The sequence below is a fragment of the Xenopus tropicalis genome, chromosome 3 (assembly GCF_000004195.4).
Source record: "Xenopus tropicalis strain Nigerian chromosome 3, UCB_Xtro_10.0, whole genome shotgun sequence".
In the NCBI taxonomy this organism is placed as follows: Eukaryota; Metazoa; Chordata; class Amphibia; order Anura; family Pipidae; genus Xenopus; species Xenopus tropicalis.
Genome location: NC_030679.2, coordinates 48,698,185 through 48,721,447, shown reverse-complemented (window position 1 = coordinate 48,721,447; position 23,263 = coordinate 48,698,185). Strand labels below are relative to the sequence as shown.

The following is a 23,263-nucleotide window of genomic DNA, read 5'->3' as shown; positions in this document are numbered from 1 at the left end:
TCCAGGCCTAAAAGGATTTTAGTAATGACATCCTTTTGTTGATTGCTGTCTAGGAGCAGGTTGGGGACTCATTGTTATGTTTATTATCACCTCTGAAAGTACAATAGTTGCTAATGGGAAACCACCATTGTGGCATTATCCTTCTGCAATATATTTGGTGATTTAGAAGCAATATATTGCAACAATTTTTAAAAACCCATATCACAACAATATGCATGGATGGGCATGTTGTTTTTAGTGTAGATTAAACACTCAAGGAGACCCTGTCACCTCAATAAAACATTGAGACATTCATGGGCAGTAACTGTTATCTAAATTAACTACACAGAGTTGCCTCATTTGCCTTCAAAGAAACACAAGACTTTCCTCCTCTTTCCTATAAATAACATTACATTGCCAGGCTAGCTAAGTGGCAATGTTTTATAACCCCATAATTTATAAATTTATATTCCTTCTATGGTAATATCGCTGCTCATCTCTTGGCCATTTTATCTCCATAATTATTAATATGTAATGCAATCTGTTCTACGTGCCTTATGCGGATAGTGGTTATAATCTGATGCCTGGCTGTTTTGCCTGTAGGAGAGTAGCAATGTTAAAGAACTGGAGGCAAAGTGTTTTATCTGTTCTGGGAGGGGATTGCAGGACAATGACAGCTCTCACCTGCTGATCCCTCCTACTGAGTCTGGCTTCTTTATTAACCCTCCTTTTGGCTCAGCCCTGCTTCTCATTCCTTACTTCTCTGCCTTTTCTGCTCTCCTGCTCCTTAGCTTCTTACAATCACTGCACCTGTAGTTACCTCCCCTGGGCATACTTTCTTAATTGACCTTGTATTTAGCTGTAGTTATCTGCCCCCTCTACCCTCTCATTTGTTGATAACTTCCCTTGGATATTACTGCCTATATCTGAGCAGATCCCTTTTGGGCACTGTTGCTCTAACACAGAAACAATACTCTTTTCACTATGGTTACCCCGGGGAATATTGGTTCCTTCACAGTTTGGGACTATGTGGTGTTTGCCTTGATGCTGCTGATTTCAGCAGTGATTGGAATCTATTATGCTTTTGCTGGGGGTGGACAGAAGACCTCTAAAGATTTCCTGATGGGTGGGAGAAGCATGACTGCTGTGCCCGTGGCCCTATCCCTAACTGCCAGCTTTATGTCAGCAGTTACAGTGCTAGGCACCCCAGCAGAAGTGTACCGCTTTGGATCCATGTTCAGCATATTTGCCTTCACATATGCCATAGTGGTGGTTATCAGCTCAGAAGTCTTCCTGCCGGTGTTCTACAGACTGGGCATCACTAGCACTTATGAGGTAATTATTGCTTACTCATTTGGGGCTGCACTGTTATGTACATATAATGCCTATATATAAGTGTAGGTGCTAGTACAGTGCCTAAAGAAACTGGTATTTTAATAATGAGGCTTTACTGCCACACTCTTGACAGTATAACTCTTGACTATGTAATTCTAGGATTTGCATTAGGGGAAAGGGTTGTCTCAGAATAAATGCTAAGAACCCACCTGATGAACTTGCAGTATGGTGTCTACCAACCAAAACAATAACCATATACCTCCCAACCACAGTTGTGCCATACCTACGGGGCATGCCTTTTTTGTCTAAATACTGTAGTTTAGAATGTCCCCTTAAAATACAGTGGGATCTATTTGCTTCAAGAAGTCATAGCCATTTAGCAAACAGCTTGCTTAGATTATTGTATTTAAAGTGCCCAGTATGCTTTATACATAAGTGAGCAAATACTTATATGTTCTCTCTATGCTACTTCAAAAGAACAAAAGAAAGATGGGACTGTGAGGGGATGCTGGTAGCTGTAGTTCTAGCCCAGGCGGAGAGAGCTGCAAGTTGTACTATAGATAATAGGGAACCATGCAGTATTAGTAGTAGTAGAACCATCAGTAGTTAGCATCTGCCATTTAAATAATCCCGCCATGTGTTTAAAAGCAAAATAAATGCTACAAAAATGTTGTCTTTTAATTTTCAGTACCTAGAACTTCGCTTTAATAAGTTTGTCCGGCTCCTCGGCACCATACTTTTCATCATACAAACGGTATGTCCTTATTGTTCCCCATTTCACTACAATCATGATGCTGAATATTATAATAACAGTATAAATGAAGTACTTAATGGTTCCATGTTTTATAACATGTATAACAACATGTATGCAGTTAGGAATAAGATTAGGGTAGTTTTTCTTCATTTATTTGAAAGAACAATGTAAAAATAAGATCAAATGTATATTTTGCTTTAAAAATGTAGCATTATTGTGCATGACCATACTTGCTTGCTCCCTTCTGTTTATTATGGGGAAATAAAAGGCTATTGTAACACCAGGCTGAGTCTTGGCCTGCGGATAAACGCCAGCTGAGAATTAGCCCCTACATTCTAACCAACCTACCCCTGTGCCTGCATCTGGAGCCACTGTGTCAGCCACTTTACCCTAATATCATCATTATGCAATAATATGCAGCAAGGTAAACAAACCATGTGCTTCTGAAAAGGCATAAAAGTGGCCATACACGGTTGCGATCTGCTCGTTTGGAAAGGTCACCAAATGAGTGGATTGTCTCCCGATATGCCCACCTATGTTGGGCGATATCGGGCTAAATCGCTAATTCGACAGAATTAAAATGCCGGGTATATGGTATATGGGCCATCGGACTGAGGACAGCATCAACTAGCCAATGTGGTCCCCATCTAAGGAATAGGGTGTATGCATCAGTTGCACGCTGAACACCAGAATGGACTTTGTTAATTGTGTCTAATTTTAAACAAAGTACAAGCAGAATTGCACTAATTTTGGCACATTGGCCACAATTGCATCAGGTGATAAAATTCTGAGAAAAAAACCTACATTATGGAAAAAAACATGGCATTCAGAATTGCTTACTGCACCTGCAGATGTAATTGAGCCCTAGTGTCTTGCTAATTTTCCAGTTTTAACGGCTAACACCACCCAAAAATTTGCACAATTAAAGAAAATATAATGCTAGGCAACTTTCCAATATAGATTTATCAAAACACTTCAGTGTTTTTTTAAAAAGTTGCGGCAACTAATCGCCCCGTGTGTCTTCACTCTAAGATGTACAAGTTAGGGAGCTCTGGCGCAATTTTCAACCTGGATACAAAGACCAGATCTAACATAGTATGGTTAGCTTAAGGCTGAGCAGGGTTCAAATCCCTAAAGAGGGTAAAAACCTTACATGTGGCAGCCCTCTGCAGGGTGGTTCCAAGGGTAAATGAACTCTAATATCCATGCATTTACATGTGTTAAGTACCGTGTATACTCGAGTATAAGCTGAGTTTTTCAGCACGAAAAATGTGCTTAAAAGCTCATGCTCGGCTTATACTCGAGTGAATATACGATGCGCTGGCATTCGCCGCGCCCCCATCCCCCGCCCCCCCCGCATGTACTCGGCCGTTCTCGGCCAGTGCAGTGTATATTCACTAGAGTACCTTCCTACTTAGCATGTCAGCTTCGATGTGAGGGCACAGGGCAGGATGGCACAAAGCAGGATGGCTGAGGTAATCAGTTCCTCACTTTTAGAGGACCTGGCTGGATGAGAAACCCAGGTGGGCTGAGAATATATAGCCTCAAAGAATGTAGTGCCCTTAGTGGTTTCATTCCCTCACTCTAGAGGGTGCATTCCATTCCCATTACAGATTCTTTAGCCTCCCCAAACTTGCCTGACAGTTAAAAAAAATAAAAGGTAAAACAATGAAAACTATGAGGCAAACTTTTCTCACCCCCATCCAGAAGCCTGCTACTCTAAAGGACCTTTACCTAGAAATTCTGACAAGCAGCAGTTGAGAACACTGCTCTGATTGGTGGCAGATTCAGTGCTTTGCTCACAGTAGCTGCTTCTCAGAAGTTTCCTAGGCATCGGACACAGCCTTCCAGATGGGAGTGAGTAAAATTATTTTAGGCTCCTTCCACCTTTCACTAATCACCTTTCCCTAATCTGCAGCTGCCAACATTATATATTTATGAAGAGTTCACAGGGGGTCACGCTGAGTGTTCTTTATTAATTATTTGATTATTGAAACTTAGCAGTAGCTGCACATTTCCCACCCTAGGCTTATACTCAAGTCAATAAGTTTTTCCAGTTTTCTTAGGTAAAATTAGGTGCCTCGGCTTATATTCTGATCGGCTTATATTCGAGTATATACAGCATGCCAGAAGAGTTTATAATGCCTAAGCTATGGGATTCATCTCATATGACTGGTGCACATATAGAGCAGAATTCATTTTATTTCTAGTGTTTTGGGCAGGAAGTAATGAATCCTTTATTGATATCAGTAATATATTATGGCAGTGCTGTCCAACTGGCGGCGGCCCACGACCCCCCTCTGTGTGGCCCCCCACCTGTCTGGCTGCTTTGATGGCTTACTCTTGAGTATGCTTTAAATGGTATCAGTACTGTGATTAACTGCCCCCCCTGCATGGTTCTCACCTCAGATTCAGGCTGTAATCCCTCTGTATTGTTTAAACATGTAATCCCCTGTGTTGTTCACACTTTTTAATCTCTGCATTGTTCACCCCCTGCAGTGTTCACACCTCAGGCTCAGGCTGTAATCACCCACATTGTTCCCCTGTTCACACCTCAGACAGACTAGAAACCCACAAATAATCCCTGCACACTACAAAAAGAATATATACTGAGGTGGTACTGCAATTAAAAAGTTTTTTAATATATAGTTATTGTGCAGACTGTAGGATCAGTGCCAGCATTGTGTCACTGTATGCTGGCACACACAGGCAGGGTAGGGAAGGCAGAGTATGGCACACAGGCAGGGTAGGGAAGGCAGAGTATGGCAGGTTTTTGCTGTACTACAACCATTAATATGGGTATGGTCATGTGATAACACGGGTGTGGTTTCAAGTGGGTGCGGTTTCAAAAAGGGGAGTGGTCAAAACTGTCTTCCATTATCGGCCCTCCACCACGTAGGTCGGAAAAATTGCGGCCCTCGGTACCACAGAAGTTGGACAGCACTGTATTATGGTATAACCTGATTTACCATAATGTACTTTCCTCTTCCATAAGCCAGTATAGCGCTGGGTTTGAAGGTCAATTACCACAAAGCTGCTGCAGTGAAGTAATTTACATCCTTTATTGTGAGTCGGGCTACTTATTTAGCAGTGAATAGGTGGGCAGTTATTTGACTCGTGTTTATGTGTGTGATGGGTACAAACTTATGATTTCTGTCCTTTTTACAGTATTAGAACTGGACAATGCAATAATGTAATTCAAATTGTTTATTGTGTCTTTAAGCTTGGTGCCTTTAAGGTGCTGTTGTGGTTGTACTTTCCTACGTTAATCTGCTATGAAAGGTTCTCTATTATGAAACTGTGAATAAACAATTGTTCTATTCAGTTTTTTTTGTTAGCAAAGTCATCAACCACATGTTCCTCAGTGCAGATATGTGCCCCACGACAGGGAAACTATATTTTGTATAATCATTTCAGTTGTCCTACACTAGGTACATATCTAGGCAATGGGATTTTAAAAAAAAACATTTTAGGCACCCATACAGGCTTATTATGACCATGCAAAATGGTTATATATTATACAATACGACCACAGATGCGGATGGCCAAATTGCAGTGATTACTTTCAGCTGAAGCTTGAGGAAGGTTTAATACCAGTCACTTTAACTTGTTATTCCTGTAAATGTTAATGTTTTATGTTATTCTACATAGTGACTCCTGGAAACCAGATAGCATTTTTATCTTCAGACAGGAAAGGGTCAGAATAAGAAAGCTAATAATTAACACAATTGTGCAAAATAAATAATGAAATACAACTTCATAAGTTACTTTAAGGCAAACTTTCCCTTTAATAAGGGAGAGGAAGCTGATATATTGCTTCTTTTAGCAATTATGTCCTCACTTGGCTAAAATGTTATTTATTAGCTCTCATCTACTCAACTCAGTTAGTAATGTGTAAACTTTAAAAGGGTAGTTCATTCTTAAATAAAGTTTTAGTATAATGTAGACAATGATATTCTAAAACTATTTGAAAGTGATCTACATTTTTTAGTTTTTTTTAAAAATTATTTAGCCTTTTGTTCAGCCTCTTTTTAATTTGGAGTTTTAGCAACTATTTGGTTTCTAGCAACCAATTTACACAGCAACCAGACAGTGGCTTGAATTAGAGACAGTAAGATGAATAGGAAAGAACCTGAACAGAAAAATAACATTATAGCCCTACAGAGGTAATAGTATTGTGACTGACTGGGCCAGTGATCCCCATTTGAAAGCTGAAAAGAGGAAGAAGAGGAAGGCAAATAATTTAAAAAAAGCTATGAAAAATGAAGACCAACTCCTATCTAAACCAGTATCCTAATTCTACTCATTACTTAACAAACCGGGCAATCCCATACTCCCCAAACTTAATAACAAATGGAAGAAAGACATCCCCCACCTGACACCTGAAATGTGGACAGAGATCTTAGAAACCTACAACACTACCCTAATCCGCTCCAAAATAAGATGACCCTATTTAGATTCTTACATAGAACCTATCTAACCCCCCACAAACTCCACCTAATTAACCCAAACATCCCTGATATCTGCCCAAAATGCTCACAATTCCCAGCTGACTACAAACACATGATGTGGGGATGTCCCCCAATCAAATGATTCTGGTCCAAATAACCAGAGAAATCAGCCGCTTATTGGCACTTATAATACCTCTAGACCAGTGATCTCCAACCAGTAGCTCGCGAGCAACACGTTGCTCCCCAGCCCCTTGGATGTTGCTCTCAGTGCCCCCAAACCAGGTAGTTATTCTTGAATTCCTGACTTGGGGGCAAGTTCTGGAGGCATAAAAACCAGTTCTACTGCCAAACAGAGCCTTCTATAGGCTGCCAGTCCACATAGGGGCTATCAAATAGCCAATTATAGCTCTCATTGGCACCCCCAGGAACATTTTCCATGCTTGTGTTGCTCCCCAACACTTTTTCCACTTGCATGTGGCTCACCGGTATAAAAGGTTGGGGATCCCTGCTCTAGACCTAACTTGCTACTGTACTGCACTACTGTTACTAAACCTAGTGGAGGACACAACTCCCTCCACAGCTGAAAGAACATTATTGTGCTAAGAGACTAATAACTCTTAAAATAAGAACAACCGCCGAAAAAAAGAAAATGGATCTACCTAATTAACAGCTTAGTCCCCCTAAACCACCTGACATACCTAAGTAGAGGATGTCCCCAAAAGTTTGAGACAGTGTGGACCCTTTGGCTAACCGAACACTTACCTGCACTACTACCATAAACAAGAGTCAGGCCCCCCTTCACCCCTATACTCCCCCCCTCCCCCTGCCTTCCCATCCCCTTCCTCCCCCTGGGAAACAACAGTACACACCATAAGTTGGGAAATAGTTTATTAATATAAATATATACTAGCACAATATACTGTACAGTTGCCTATACAGTTGTTTATGTAAAGGCATGTCATTTCTACAACAAAGCAATGTATAAGAATTGAACGCCTGTACTGTCTTTCTATACGGAAATGTTACTATTCAGACTAACTATAACATACAAAGAGCATGTTGCTCTATTTTTACTTTCTTATTCCTTCTTCTTTTTTTTTTTTCTTGCTTTTCTCTATGTTAAATAAAGCTCAATAAAAAAACTTTTTTTTTAAAAAAAAGAAGACCAACTGAAAACAGGGCATTTATATTATTAAAAGAGCAATAAAATGCGTGGCATTTTCATTTCCCCTTTTAACTACTATGGTGTTTGAACTGAACTCTAATCAACCTAAATTATTGTGTATTAATTGTATATTTCCTTTCATAGGTCTTGTACACTGGAATTGTTATTTATGCCCCTGCTTTGGCTTTAAATCAAGGTAAGAAACCAGTATACAGAGACACATAATGATAGTATATAGGGACAAATAATGATCCAGCCCATTCTTCCATGCAGGACACATAAAGATGGAAGCAGCTAGTGGCAGAAATTGAATATGCATGTAAATATTGCTGTTGGACAATCAGTGGACTCTTTACTTACTCTTACATTTAATTTTCCTCTTGCAGTAACTGGGTTTGACCTGTGGGGTGCTGTTGTTGCCACCGGGGTGGTTTGTACCTTCTACTGTACAATGGTAAGCAGTTATTCATTTAATTCATTTAATGCTGACCTGAAGCATATTTTTCAGTTTCCAAGCAGTGGCAACCCCAACAGTTCTTTACAAAGATATACCATTGAGTTGTTGGGCACTGCAATAAATCACAGTTTACCTAATAATGGCTATATATGCACAAACATATTGCAAGCCCTTGGAGAAACTAAAACCTGCAATCAGCTTAAAAATAGCAAAACAAGCAAATATATTTCTAGTTATAGGCGTGTGTGTATGTGTTGAAGTCTTATAACGCTTAATAGATGTTTGCTTTTAATCTTCAGAAACATTAGTGGATGTTTGAAATCTGTGGTGCATGCAATATTGTTGCATACCTGAAAATCTGCATTAAACCTTGGTTAATACAGCAGGGCATTGCTTAATATTAATTCCCAAAGGGATTGTAACCTGAAAACACAGGTAGTTTTGTTCTCCAGGCACCTAGTGTGACATTGTCAGAATCGTTCGTGTTTACCTACTGACAAATATACACCAGAAACAAAGAGATGACTGTGTGCAAATAGAAGATTATCTATGCAGGGCAATATCTTGTAATACATTTTCCTCGAATAAAGGGGAGTATATATATATATATATATATATATATATATACACAAAGGATGGCACACCGCTACATAACATACCTTGGGTGCTCGGTAAAGGGTTCCAATAGTATAAAAAAGACCAGCAACTCCGGGATTACTTGTGAAAAATCAAAACATGTATTCAAAGTAGCATAAACAGCCAGGCTGTTTATGATACTTTGAATATATGTTTTAATTTTTCACAAGAAATCCCGGAGTTGCTGGTCTTTTTTATACTATATATATATATATATATATATATATTTATTTATTTATTTATTTAAACTCTGGGAGGGTGACTAGGCGTAGCCCTCCCATGTGATATCAAAAACTGCCCATGTGCCTGTGCCCAAGTAAACTGACTATATACAATTTCATTAAAACTAAAAGCATTTAGTTTTACACACTTACCTCTTAGTATCATTATGTAACAAATACAAAACAAAAGAACTTAAGACATATAAGGACTTAAGACATATAAGAGACATTGTGGAACCAAAAGGAAATATATATTGTTCGTCCTCTCAGATCTGTTTTTTATTCTGTTGTAGGGAGGCCTGAAAGCTGTGGTCTGGACGGACGTGTTCCAAGTTGGAATCATGGTGGCTGGCTTTTCTTCTGTAATCATAAGAGCAGTTGTGGTCCAGGGTGGCATTGGTCCTATTCTGAATGATTCTTACTATGGAGATAGATTGAACTTTTGGGAGTAAGTGGCTTATTTTATTCCTTACGTGTATTAAATACTTATTTGGGGCACCAGTCCTCCAACTACCCACTCGGCGATTGGTACATGCACGGTGCAGTTTGGGCTAGTGCTAGTAGTGGAAGAGAGGGCCACCCAGCCCTTGGGTGTCTCTGTAGGAAATATGGCCTTGGCTGAACGATGGAAATAATATGAGCAGGAAATGTTTTGAGCTGACGCTGAGTTGGGAAAAGCTGCCCCTCTTCTGGGGCTAAACATTAACATGGACACCATTTTTCCAAGATTCTGTGCTGCCCAAGGCAGTCAATTAACATTCCCCTCACATCTTGCCATAATTTTCTTTCAGGCTGCCCCCATCTGCTGCTTCAGCCCCTCTGGGGGGAAGGCCCCACAGTTTGTAAATCACTGGCTCAAAGGGAACACCTTGGGATCAATAGATATAGACATAAAGGGAATTACAGTCCTTCACCAATAAAAGTTTTTTTAACGTTTTAAGAAGCTGCTTTTATATTCATATTCATATACAGGTATAGGATCCGTTATCCAGAATGCTCGGGGCCAAGGGTATTCCAGATAAGCGGTCTTTCTGTAATTTGGATTTTCATACCATAAGTCTACTAAAAAATCAATAAAACATGAATTAAACCCAATAGGATTATTTTGCACCCAGTAAGGATTAATTATATCTTAATTAGGATCAAATACAAAGCACTGTTTTATTTTTACAGAGAAAAAGGAAATCAGTTTTAAAAATCTGAATTATTTGATTAAAATGGAGTCTATAGGAGACAGGCTTTCTGTAATTCGGAGCTTTCTGGATATTGGGTTTCCAGATAAGGGATCCCTTACCTATATGTGTTTTTTTTTCTCAGTTTCACTCCTAACCCTCTGCAAAGACATTCCTTTTGGACAATTGTAGTTGGAGGAACATTTACCTGGACAGGAATCTATGGAGTAAACCAATCTCAAGTTCAGAGATACATTGCATGCAAAACCAGATTCCAAGCTAAGCTGTAAGTATCAAGGCATTGCTTCTGATTTGCTCGTGGATGCCAGGCACTGTGCCAGGGAATGGGTTCTACAGGCTGAAGTACAGTAACTCTGCACGCTGTATGAGTTCTCATTTTCAATAGCCTCATTTTTTGAAATGCAAGAAAGAAGGAATGTCACAGCCCACCCAATGTACATGTATAAATGTAACTGAATTATTTCAAAAGAAGCGGTAAAATTATTTAATTTAAGGTGCAACATATGTGCTGAGTATCTTAATAGAAAATACATACAAGGTGGCTGTATTTACATTTTCCCAGTGATCTGCAGGATTCTGGAATCTATAATATTTATATATGTAAATGTCTACTGTCATTTCACACTTATCAAATCCAAAGAATCAGCAAATGCCCCCAGAATCAGCTTCTGATTATTTAGCCTATGTCCCCGCAATAGTAGTTTTAGGAGAATGAGCACACAGGTGTTTTGCTGTGCACCAAGGTATAGTTTACTAAATATTAGAGCAGCAGGTTGGGAGGACACAATGTAGCTGCATGTACAAATATTCATGTGTTTCCAAATAGGTTCCATTTGTAATGTTAAAGGAAAACTATACCCTCGAACAATGTAGGTCTCTATAAAAATACTGTATATTGCATAAAACATACGTAGAAACCCTGCTTTATCTAAATAAACCATTTTCATAAAAATATACCTTTTAAGTAGTATGTGCTATTGGGTAATTCTAAATAGTAAATTTCCATTTTAAAAATTAAGGGCCGCCTCCTGCGATAATACAATTCACAGTGCACACAAACAAGCCAAGGCACACATACATGCTAGGCCTCATCAGCCAATTAATGGACACAGTTCTGCCTTTTGCTCCCACACTTCTTCCTGTTACAGTTAGAGCTGCATTATTTCCTGTCAGGTGATCTCTGAGGGAGCACACAGCCCATCACTAAATGGTGGCTCATAGGAGAAAATTTAAAAGGGCAATATTTACTGATATATAAATTCCAATGGTAAGATACTTTAATACGTCACTTAAAGGAACAGTAACACCAAAAAATGAAAGTGTATAAAAGTAACTAAAATATAATGTGCTGCTGCCCTGCACTGGTAAAAGTTGTGTGTTTACTTCAGAAAGTCTACTATAATTTATATAAATAAGCTGCTATGTAGCCATGGAGGCAGCCATTCAAAGGAGAAAAGGCACAGGCACATAGCAGATAACGGATAAAACACTATTGTATTCTACAGAATTTATCTGTTATCATCTATGTAACCTGTGCCTTTTCTCCTTTTTTCCAGCTTGAATGGCTGCCCCCGTGGCTACACAGCAGCTTATTATATAAATTATAGTAGTGTTACTGTAGCAAACACACCAGTTTTACCAGTGCAGGGCAACAGTGCATTATATTTTTATTACTTTAAAGCTCTTTCATTTTTTGGTGTTACTGTTCCTTTAATATGATATAAACTATCTGCTGGTTAAGTATTTATTCTGGGGGTATAGTTTTCATTTAAGAATTATCTCTGAAAGACAAATTTATTAATAGGTGAGACCTTTAATAAATATGAGCTCTCTATTCACTTGCACATGATTTTTAGGGAAATATTTATCAAATAGTGGAAACAGAGGTGGTTGCTGGGATTTGCAGCAATACATATTACCTTTCAATGTATAGGGGCCTTTCAAACGTTGGAGTGATATCAACTCCCTTTCCCCCCAGTAGCCGATCAGCAGAACAATGGGAAGGGAGCAAGATAGCAGCTCCCAGTAGACATCAGAATAGCCCTCAATAGTAAGAAATCCAAGTCCGGCTTGAGACTCCTTCAGTTACATGAGAGTAGGAGAAACAATAGGTTACCTGAAAGCAGATCTAATGTGTAGCGCTGGCTCCTTCTGAAAGCTCAGACTCAGGCACAATGCACTGAGATGGCGCCTACACACCAATATTACAACTAAAAAAAATACATTTGTTGGTTCAAGAATAAAATTTTAAATGGTAGAGTGAATTTGGTTTGTAAACAGTGTAATTTAGAAATAAAACGTACACCATAAAAATCATGACAGTATCCCTTTAAGCATTTAGTAAGATGCTAAGAACCTGCTGACATCATAATGTACATGTAATTAAGTTTACTTGCGTATCTATCCAGGTTTAATGGCACACCCTGTTCTTTCAGAACATTACAGTTTATGTTGTGTTTATTGGCTGTTTCCCAAGGAATTTTCCCAACTGTAGCAAATGTAAAATGATGAAATTCCTACTGAGTGTAAAAGCTACTATAGATATTTATTTGAGCTATTTCTTTTTATGCAATGAAGTGAAATCGCTTCTAGTCCTTATATTTTACAAAATAAAGTCAACCTGTTAAAGCAGTTGTGCCCCAGCTCTATAAAGTGCTACACATTAAATAAGAGATAACTGTCAAACAGGCCTGTTTAAGTGATGTAATGAATAATTACATAAATAAATAATAGCCTTGGCTTTTCCCATCTTGTACTGTCACTGGGAAGGGATCTCTGTGCTGATCAAGCAGTTCTGCTTCATTGGCTCCCTTAAATAATGAGCAAAAAATGTTTAGAGGTAACTATGAGGCAAACAAAGATAACAGCTTTAAAACTTGTATACCCTTAGCTTTGTTAGTCTCCACTCTGGTTAATGGCAATAACTTCTTGGGGAAGTTCACAACTTAATGCCATGTCCCACTTAGCTGAACCAGTACTAAATTTTATAGAAGATATTTCACTGCTGAGACTTTAGTCCTGCTGAAAAGATGTCTTATTCAATATATATTTACTTTCCTCTGCCCATTGCTTTATCTGTAGCAAAAGTGTCACATTTTCATGATGACCAAGTTTGATGCTGTCCATCTTTATAAATAATTGCAGAATTCGAATATTGTCATACAATAAGTCCTTTTCATTTTGCTTTACAGTTGATACATATTTTTCCCTGTCTGCCTAGGTCTTTGTATATAAATCTTCTGGGACTTTGGGCAATTCTTGCTTGTGCTGTATTGAGTGGATTGGCCATGTATTCAATTTATAAAGACTGTGATCCCTGGACTGCCCAGTTTGTGTCTGCCCCAGACCAGGTGAGAAAAATATTCACATAATATGGTATGAGAATCAGTCCTGTATCACACTAGTCTAATAAACAACATAGATAAACATAGGTATACAAAGTTTGCCTATGTTTGCACAGGTCCAGAACTAGGGCTAGGCAGAAGGCCTATACAAGCTCCTAGGGCTCAAAGTTTGTGGGGGTGCTAGGCACATACCTCTTCTATTTATCTGTTTTCCCAGAGTAAAGGTAAGCGCAGGGGGGATGTGGGCATCGGAGGGTACCGTCCCTTACTGTGGCATAGCCAAGGGTCCTATGCCATCTTCTTCATTGTTGGGGTGAGGGCTACCCATGTTTAAAAGCCTGTCTGCCTGAAACACCTGGTGCTTCTCACTAGGACATCCTATCTGTCTGTCCCGCTGATCTACCATCAAAAAGCCCCAAACTGGGTGTGGTACCTTGCTTATATACTTTCTGCCCTCTGTTCCCCTCTAGTGGCTGAAGGCTCTATTACACCTTATTTTCCCAAACTTGAAAAACCATGTCACCTAGTGGCTAAACTGCAAAAATACATTCTACAATAACTAAAACTTATGCTGGGGAATTAGCAATCATTCGAGCACCCCCCTACAACTTGGCCTGGCGCTGAAATGTACTGAAAGCCAATTAAAGAGCTTGGGAAAGATATAGGAGGAATGCAAAACATTTTTTCCAGGTCTTGTAACCCAGTATGAGATATTTGCTTGCATCTCTACCACTGATCAATAAATGCTTGATACTGATTGGTTGTTATGTCTTTTTAAAAGTGGTGGAATTTTTGCACCTCTTATTACATTTCCCCTGGTTTTTATACTTTTGTCAAATGCAGCTGCTCAAAAGATGCTACTGGCTACAGACATCAATGACATGCCGCTTATATACTAACATTAAAATAATTATGACTTGCTAGTAATGCATTGGAACAGAAGAGCTGTTATGACTGGACTAACAATGTAATATTCTCATACATTTAGCTGATGCCCTACCTGTCTTTGGATATTTTGCGGGATTACCCAGGGCTCCCAGGGCTCTTTGTTTCATGCGCTTACAGTGGGACATTAAGGTAAGGATTATACTTCTTGGCAGGAGGAGAATTCTATAACAGAACAAATGAGACTTGGGGAAATATCTAAATACAGGAAAACCCTATAAAAAGAAAAAGGATATTGGGGGACAAATTTGTACCTTCTTTGTTTATATGGACTATTGTTTAATTATGTTAAAATGAAATTGGCTCAATATAATGTGTGATACAGTGTGAGAAAACGGGAGCTGAATAGTGCCTAATGTAATAACACTGACACTTATTTTCCTTCCCATCAGTACTGTCTCCTCTAGCATAAACGCTTTAGCTGCTGTAACAGTGGAAGATCTTATAAAGCCTTACTTCAGATCCCTCAGTGAAACAAAGATGTCTTGGATCTCCAAAGGAACAAGTAAGGGTTTTTTTATTGTTCTTTTACACATTGTGAGTGATGAATTCTAACATTGCCATAACTTAAAGGACAAGGAAAGGCAAAGTCACTTGGGGGTGCCAAAATGTTAGGCACCCCCAAGTGACTTATATCGCCTACCTTTTACCCCGGGCTGGTGCCCCTGTTCGGAGAGAACAGCACCAGCCCGGGGTAGCTGCAACGCTTTCTCCTTCCTGTACGATCGCACGCGCATGCGCAGTGGAGTCGGCTTTTCACTCTACTGCACTTGCGCCGGTCGTGGGGTCCCGGCAAAATGAAGCAGGACAGAGGAAGCGCTCAGTACAGGTACCCCGGGCTGCTGCTGTTTTCTCCTAACAGGGGCACCAGCCCGGGGTACAAGGTAGGCGATTAAAGTCACTTGGGGGTGCCTAACATTTTGGCACCCCCAAGTGACTTAGCCTTTCCTTGTCCTTTAACAATATCCCATAGTTCAGTGGGTCTAATACTTTTTTCATCAAAACCTTATACATGTATTATAGTTTGCATGGAGGCCTCAGTAATTTAATATGTATCTGTACAGGTACTCCTGTCATTCATGGTATTAGAAACCTCTTGTTACTGTGGTTTTTCGGCCAAAAAAACACCACATCTGAAACTTTAGGCAAAATACTATCTGTAATGAGCGATGTCAGGTGGTTTATATTTGCACAAATCACAGGAGTTATGGGGGATGTCAAGTAGCATTTATCCTGCTTATCTGCACTTAATGATGTTTGATGAAAAGAGCCCAAAAGGATGAAGACTTAGGAGGTTCCACACTTGTGTGGTATATTGTCAGCTATACCCCGGAACCACATTAATAGCTTGCCTACTTCTTGATATTTTCTTACCCATTTTGTTGATGGATATTTTAGCCTTAGTTCTGCCTCTCCAGTCCTAGGTCAGCTAAGCTTGTGATTATAGGGAGGAGCAATAACGTTATAGGCTTTGCCTATGAATAAAATGTTTTTACTGTTAATAATAATTAACCAATCCATCATAAATATATAACAGTGAATGTCTATTTGAGAAAATACCATTTCTTTTATTTTTCCTAGGCCTTATATATGGGGCAATATGCATTGCAATGGCTGGTCTGGCATCTCTAATGGGTGGCTTGTTACAGGTAAGGGTTTGCTTTAATTAGATGAAAGCATGATGAACACTAATAGACTTAAACTATTCACATATTATATATAAGATCACTTTAAAATGTAACTTTTACCATGATGTAGAGAGCAATAGTCCCAGACAATTAATTAGTCTTCATTATAAATTTTTGTGTGCTTTCTTACCTGTGATAAACAATGACAGTTCACCTTAAATATATAAATTCATTTTTTTTGTTCTGCAGTTTCAATTGTTATTTGTTTGATACTGTAATGCTTAAATAGAATGTTCTCCTTTATATTTACATACATAATATTAAATGTTAATTTTATTAATACAAATATCATACAAAATAAATGAAGATCTACTGAAAGGTTACTTAGATTAAGTTCCTCTATAACATACACAAAATTGAGAAAAAGCTCATATGTTCATTCCTAAATGGGCAAATACTGCCCATTCCTCACGTCCCAACCCCCCCCCCGCCCGCAGGCTCTCAGGTAGGAGAGTGGAGTGGGAGTTCCCTAAAGCAATAGAGGATGCAGACCCCACGTTCTAGGCCCCCCGGGTCCACCATAACTGCAGGATCTGCTTCCTCTATAGTTACACCATTGCTGTTGAGTGACATTAGAGGACAACTCCCCTTAGTGTTTTCAAGTGATAATTGCCTGCACTAAAAGTGCTTTCAAGTAGTTTCCGTTCAGAGTTATAGGAGGGGTGATTTGGAGCATTGTGTTTCCCCCCACAGTGCTATAAAGTATCAGAAGGACCAAATACTTGAAATTGCATCAGAATAAAATATATGATATGCCAAGTCAAACTAATAATTTTCCCTTATGTTAAGTTTGCAATACGCTGCACATCACCAAACCATCGTAGGTAACATCCTATATTTTCTTTCCTTTCTTCCTACAGGCAGCTCTGTCTATATTTGGCATGGTTGGGGGTCCTTTGCTGGGCCTGTTTGCCCTAGGCATCATCTTCCCATTTGTAAACTCACTAGTAAGTACAATCATACTGTATTAACATAATGTTGATTTTATTCTTATAATTTACTTGGTGCTTGGTGGCATGAGATTATGGTAGTTGCTGCAAACAGATTATACATAAGAGTTACTAAGAATATGTCCAAGGTTTTATATTTTAGCTATCTTTAGGGCAGTGAATAAATTGAACGTAGGGTAATGCCTAGGGGTTTTTTGTTCTGTTTTAAGGACACAGACACCATAGCATTAGAGTACGAATGCAGGGCTGTTTTAATAAATGGTCAAAAGGGGCATTTTCCCAGGGACAACCAGGACAGGGGCATCAGCATCTAATCTATTGTGACCTTTGGTAGTTTCATCCCCCAGAGATAGCAGACCCTATAGTTTAATCATCTGGAAGAACTTTACAACAGGCACTCACAGATCCTTTGAAGGTTAATAACAGAAAAGTATCCTTTATTATGAAAACATATCATGTACAAAAACACCTTATGTGTTGCGTGCTATAAGCCATTGGCTATCCCTAATTGTGCTATAGCACAAAATGTGTAAGGCTGTTTATACCTGATAGGTTTTTTTAACAATGATTCTTTTACTAACGCCTGATTGTAGAATCTGTAAGTGCCCTGTATGTATGACATGCTTACAGGCCTACAGTGCTGCTTCTTGTGTACTTTTGTATATGGACAAGCTGTTCTAATGTTTAATTGCTTTCATGCATTATTACTATAAAGCATATGGTGGTGATGCTTACGTAGAGTATGCATGGTACACAGCCATCACTTTTTGGCAGTAGTGAGGCAACATTTTTTCACCAGGCATTGATTCACGGAGAATTCCTGCGTTTCGCCACTGGCGGATTCTTTCGCGAAAAGGACACAAAAATTCGTAGTGTGTCAAAATAGTCGTTGTCGCGTCAAAATAGACACTGTTGCGTCAAATTGGGCACCGTCGAATCAAAATAGGCATGGGCACGTCTAATTGGCCACATCAAAAAAAGGTGCGCACCTCAAAAACGTCATGTTTCACAAATTTTTCTGACATTTTCACAAGTTTTTTTTGGCAAAGCCAAACAGGACAGATTCATTCATCACTATTTGGCAGTCTAAGTTGAGTCCAACAAGCAAATACTTTTTTCTGTTTTCCTGTTATTTGGGGTACTGCAGCAAGCACATAGCATTTTATACTTCAGCACTGAGAGAAGCAGAATAAAAATAAAAAGTAAAAGGCCAGTTGTTATATTATTGTCCATATTAAAGGTAAAATTGCACTTAAAAAAAGCTGATCCTGCCCTGTATCTGCTGGCCAGTTACAGTATGTGTTCAACTCAGGAAGTCCGTTATGAGCTTCCCATGAAATAGTCCTGTAAAGTTGGCCATTGCTAGGTGGCAGACAGCTTTCTACTGTTACTAGACCAAATTTCACATAATACACAGGTTTAAACATTTTTAGCATTTTCAACATCTGGAGCATTAATAAATTTATTTGGATCAATCATTCAGAGTATTTGATATAACAATTTGTTATACAGTGCAATTTTTGTAATAGTTGTAATAGTTATTTTTTTTAGTTGTGATTGAGAATTAATAAACTTGAACAGAATATTTAAATTAAAACCATAAAATTAGTTTTGAGAACAAAATGCTATGTTGTGATTTCAGGGTGCTGTGATTGGTCTCCTGTCTGGATTCGCGATTTCCCTATGGGTTGGCATCGGCTCCCAGATTTATCCTCCCACTGCATCCAGTAGCTTACCCAAACCTCTGTCACTTGAGGGCTGCAATTTCACCAGTTTTGAAAGTAACTGGACTACCACAGTGATGCCAATGATGACAACCTTAATTCCTGAAGTCAGCAGCAGGTATGTCAATGAAATATAACATGTTTTGGGGAAAATTCTCAAAGATTTTGAGCAAATTACAAGAATGGGCTGCTTGATGTGTCCCTGTGGAATGGATGCTCACTTGCAATAACTGGCTTAGACAGTGTTGGAATAGCCTCAGTTTATTTAGTGCTATACAATGCTTGCCCCCTAGCCCACTATTCATGGCACCAGGGTGTTTTAGTTTGCTGTTGTTACTTTCATAAATCTACTTGTTTTACATGATGTTTAAAGCTGCATTTCACTGGAATGATTTCTTTTATTTTTCTTTGCAGGCCAGAACTTGCGGATAGCTGGTACTCGCTATCATATCTGTATTTCAGTACTCTTGGGACAATAGTTGCAGTTGTAGTTGGTGTGATAGCCAGTCTGCTATCAGGTATGATATACACTTCATTGCCAGACAATTTCAGTATGAGATACTTTTCAGCAATAGAAATTAAATAAGGTTTGTGGTGCAGAGCGGAAAGCTCCTTTGATAAATGTAGGTACAGGACTCCCTAGTGCCCCCTATTGCTCCTGGCTTGCATTTCCTCAAATGACACTCAAGCTAGGGACATGCCAGAGGATGCTGGAGAGCCAGCCATCTACTTCAGCTTCTGTATGCACTTCTGTCCAAGCCAATTGTACCTTAGGGTGAAAAATACAATCCCATGGGGGAAAGAAGTGTAAAAAATATAATGTTGCTATCACATCAGAGTCAGCATGCCTCTACCGTCTGCCAGTGGGTGGGAGGGCAATTATTAGATGCATCAGAAGCCACAGCTTCTCCTTGTTCCTTTCAGATGTATCATATTTTGATTCATTGCATTGCATTGTATTTTGGTAGTTCAAAACAAATATGCTGGCATCCACAAATTAAACAAAGACTCCAAACCATAATTTCCATAGTGCGGTTTAGGAAGAAATATAGCACAGAATAGAAAGGCATAAATAAAGCATAAATACAGACACATTTTTTAATCTATTTTGTATATTTTAAAATGTGAATAACAGGAACAGGCATCGTTTGTGACTCCAGATGTTGGAGAATTAAAGCTCCCCATAATGCTATGCCAGCTTCATGCTGGAACATGCAGTTCTGCAATACTTCTTACTCTGACGTTTACCTAATCCTTTTACCAATGTTAAGGTGTGTCTCCAATAATATAATTAGGTTTGTAAAGCAAGCATTAAAATGAATCACTTTAACTTGGCATTTAATGAAGTTCCAGCTGTAAAAGTTTTAATTTTGTATTTTGCAGGAGGGTTAAAACAAAATGTAAACCGTGATTTCCTCTTAACCTCTCAAGACTTTTCCTACTTGAATGTTCTGTTCTCAAATTGCAAAAAGAAAGGGGTAAGTATATCATTGCCAGTACATGTCTTAACGTGCGCTTTTGGAATGGGTATATTGTTCATTGTTTAAGCAGAGTTCCCTAAACTTGACCTTCTAATGTCCCCAAAAGGGACACCAGGATCTGTCCCAAACCTACAGGAGCACTATGGGTATAGTAATGCAGGGCAGTCCAAATAAAGGCAAACATTCAATGGGCAATCCAGAGTCTGTATGTATGGCTAAAATGATGCACTTAGAATGTAAAACTTAGATTTCTCTTCTCAGAGACTGCACAAATGTCTATATATGACATTATACATTACAGTGTGGTCTCATAACGCATCTCATCACCCGTCTGGCATGTAGAATGTGCCAGTCTGCCCTTTAGCTTGCCCAGTAATCACCAGAACACTGTACTTGTGAAATGCCAGTGATAGCAGACAGGGTGACTATGACCATGAAACTCATGGAGTTCTTAACTGAAGCACCTTGCACACAGGAATATGCTCTTTACATTAAAATGAGTGGACACCTTTTATTTTATGGCATATAAAATTTTCTTTTCTCAACCACTTACACATATATCTATTTTTTTTTTTTAGCAGGAAGAAAAAGTTGAAGTGTTGAACTGGAAGATGCGTAGTACAGATACTGATATGGATCAAGGCACAGATAACCCCGCATTCAATCATATGGAAATGAGCTCAACGGAAAAAAAAGAGAAAATGAATGGAATTATTGCATAGTATTGGTCAATATTCTTTACTGTTTTAGTAGAGAGGAAACATATGGGGTGGTTATCATCATGTGGACAAGCTGGAATTTTGCTGCCAAATTTAATATTTTCTAAAGGACAGTCACGTGCATTAACCTTCCCAAAGGGTTTCATGAAAACTGAGAAAAAATGCTTTTACACCTGTTATTCATTTTTAGAGATTATATTAAAGGTTTATAAGGGTCAGAACTGCTTAAGTCCGACAAAACAAGCTGTGCATGGCTATATTTATTATTACACTAAAGAGGACTTAAATCTTGCTTTATTTTGCTCCCCCTAGCCTTCTAAAGTGGATGTCCCGCCAATTTTAAATAATAATTAGAGACCAGTAGAAAAAATATGTTTATGTCTCTAACGACAGTCTTATGAACAAAGAATAGACAGTAGTCTTAGAAGGCTTGCATTACGTGGGCCAGTGGCTCTGCACAGATGTAAAAAGTTTTATCAACCAGCTTTTCTTTAAGAATACAGCCCTTCTCTTAATAAATTACAGTTTCCAGCATGCTTTAGAGAGGGATTTTGCCTCTATTAACTTATAGTATGTTATAGATGGTTACATTATTTATTTTTTATGACCCTTCCTATTATTGTTATTTGCCTTCTCCTATTCATCTGCCATTCTCCCTACCCTAGGGCTGCCCTGTTGCTAGGATAATTAGGCCCTAGCAACTAGAAATGTCAAGCCTAAGGGGCTGATTTACTAATCCACGAATCCGAATGAGAAAAATTTGGATTGGAAAACGACCATTTTGCGACTTTTTCGTATTTTTTGCGATTTTTTTCGTCGCCGTTACGACTTTCCCGTAAATTGGCGAGACTTTTTCGTAACCGGTACGACTTGCGTGAATTGTCGCGACTTTTTCATAGCCATAATAAATTTCGTGAATTGTCGCGACTTTTTCATTGCCATTATGCCTTTGGAGAATTGTCACGACTTTTTCATTGCCATTATGCCTTTGGAGAATTGTCGCGACTTTTTCATTGCTATTACGACTTTCGCGAATTGTCGCAACTTTCGTATTGAGAGCTCGAAAAAGTCGTGACAATTTGCGAAAAAGTCGCAAAGTACCGATCATTACGAAAAAAACGCATTCGGACGCTTTTCAGACGTTCGTGGATTAGTAAATGTGCCCCTAAGAGTTGCACATCAAAAATGAAGTGACAAAAAACCACAAAAATAATAAATAGAGTAGTTGCAAATTGTCATAGAATACAAATCTCTACTTCAAACTAAAGGTTCATTTTTTTATGATCTATAAAACCAAAAAGCTAAGGAAACAAAACTGAGAAAACAACTCTTGTATGAAATGATCCAACCAATGGCAGATTTAGATGAGGGAACTCCAGATGATCTTCTGTGCCCCTGTGCATGCTGTCATGGAAAAGGAAGTAACAATAGGACAGATAGATGGTGGAGCAGGGATACAGCCTGGGGCCAAAGCAAAAATATTGGATGTCTCTGAAACCTACATATTTAATTGTCTAAATAATTTAACACAAATATTATTAGCTAGATGACCTTGCACCCCCTTGATGAGCTCTGGTTAGGCCTTACCTTTAATGTATATACCATTACACATCCAGCCTTAGTCTCTACTGAGCTATACATGTTTTATTTGCTCTTTCCAGACTAAGTGCATCAGCCATCTATCTTATAATCTCCCAAAGCAGAACATTCTCATGTACTGATCATCGTACTGGCCAGCTGCTGTATAATATCTATATGCATATACTGTGTGTATTGTTGTATTTTTTTGTTATTGTTTATTAAAATTCATTTTATTATTTGCACTATTTTGTTAAACACTATCATCATTTATAGGCGTGAAAGGAGTTACATCTTTATTAAATATAATGCTCTATTAAATGTCACTAAATCATAGGAACATATTATTTTGTATGCAAAACATTTTAGAGGTCATTCACAATGTAGAAGGCAGGAGCAAAGTGCACAAAAAAGGCACAGTCCAAAAAGTTTTTGCACTATGCATCGTACCTTCCATGCTAGATAAATTCCTGCAGGTCTCTGCACTCTGATTCAGGGACGTAGATCCATTATTCAGGTCTCAGTGGAACTCTGTACTGGACAGGGCTGCCTGAGCCCACTGAAACTATGCTCTGTAACTTGTGGCAGATTTCTTATCTAGGACAAGGTGCAGGGCACAGCCATTGACTTTAACACTAATGGT

General features: G+C 38.8%; 1 protein-coding gene across 2 annotated transcripts; it reads left to right on the top strand.

The window, feature by feature from the left end:
* Window positions 1-717: 717 nt before the first annotated feature.
* Window positions 718-22,865, top strand: slc5a8.1 (solute carrier family 5 member 8, gene 1). 2 transcript variants are annotated; one of them, XM_031897766.1, is made up of 15 exons: window positions 718-1,314; window positions 2,003-2,068; window positions 7,829-7,880; window positions 8,071-8,138; window positions 9,292-9,446; window positions 10,316-10,456; window positions 13,412-13,541; window positions 14,524-14,612; window positions 14,873-14,985; window positions 16,062-16,129; window positions 17,029-17,115; window positions 18,761-18,960; window positions 19,257-19,360; window positions 20,226-20,320; window positions 20,905-22,865. In XM_031897766.1, the coding sequence occupies exons 1-15, from the start codon at window positions 964-966 to the stop codon at window positions 21,043-21,045; spliced, it is 1,860 nt and encodes a 619-aa protein (XP_031753626.1). In that variant the 5' UTR covers window positions 718-963; the 3' UTR covers window positions 21,046-22,865.
* The last annotated feature ends 398 nt before the right edge of the window (window positions 22,866-23,263 follow it).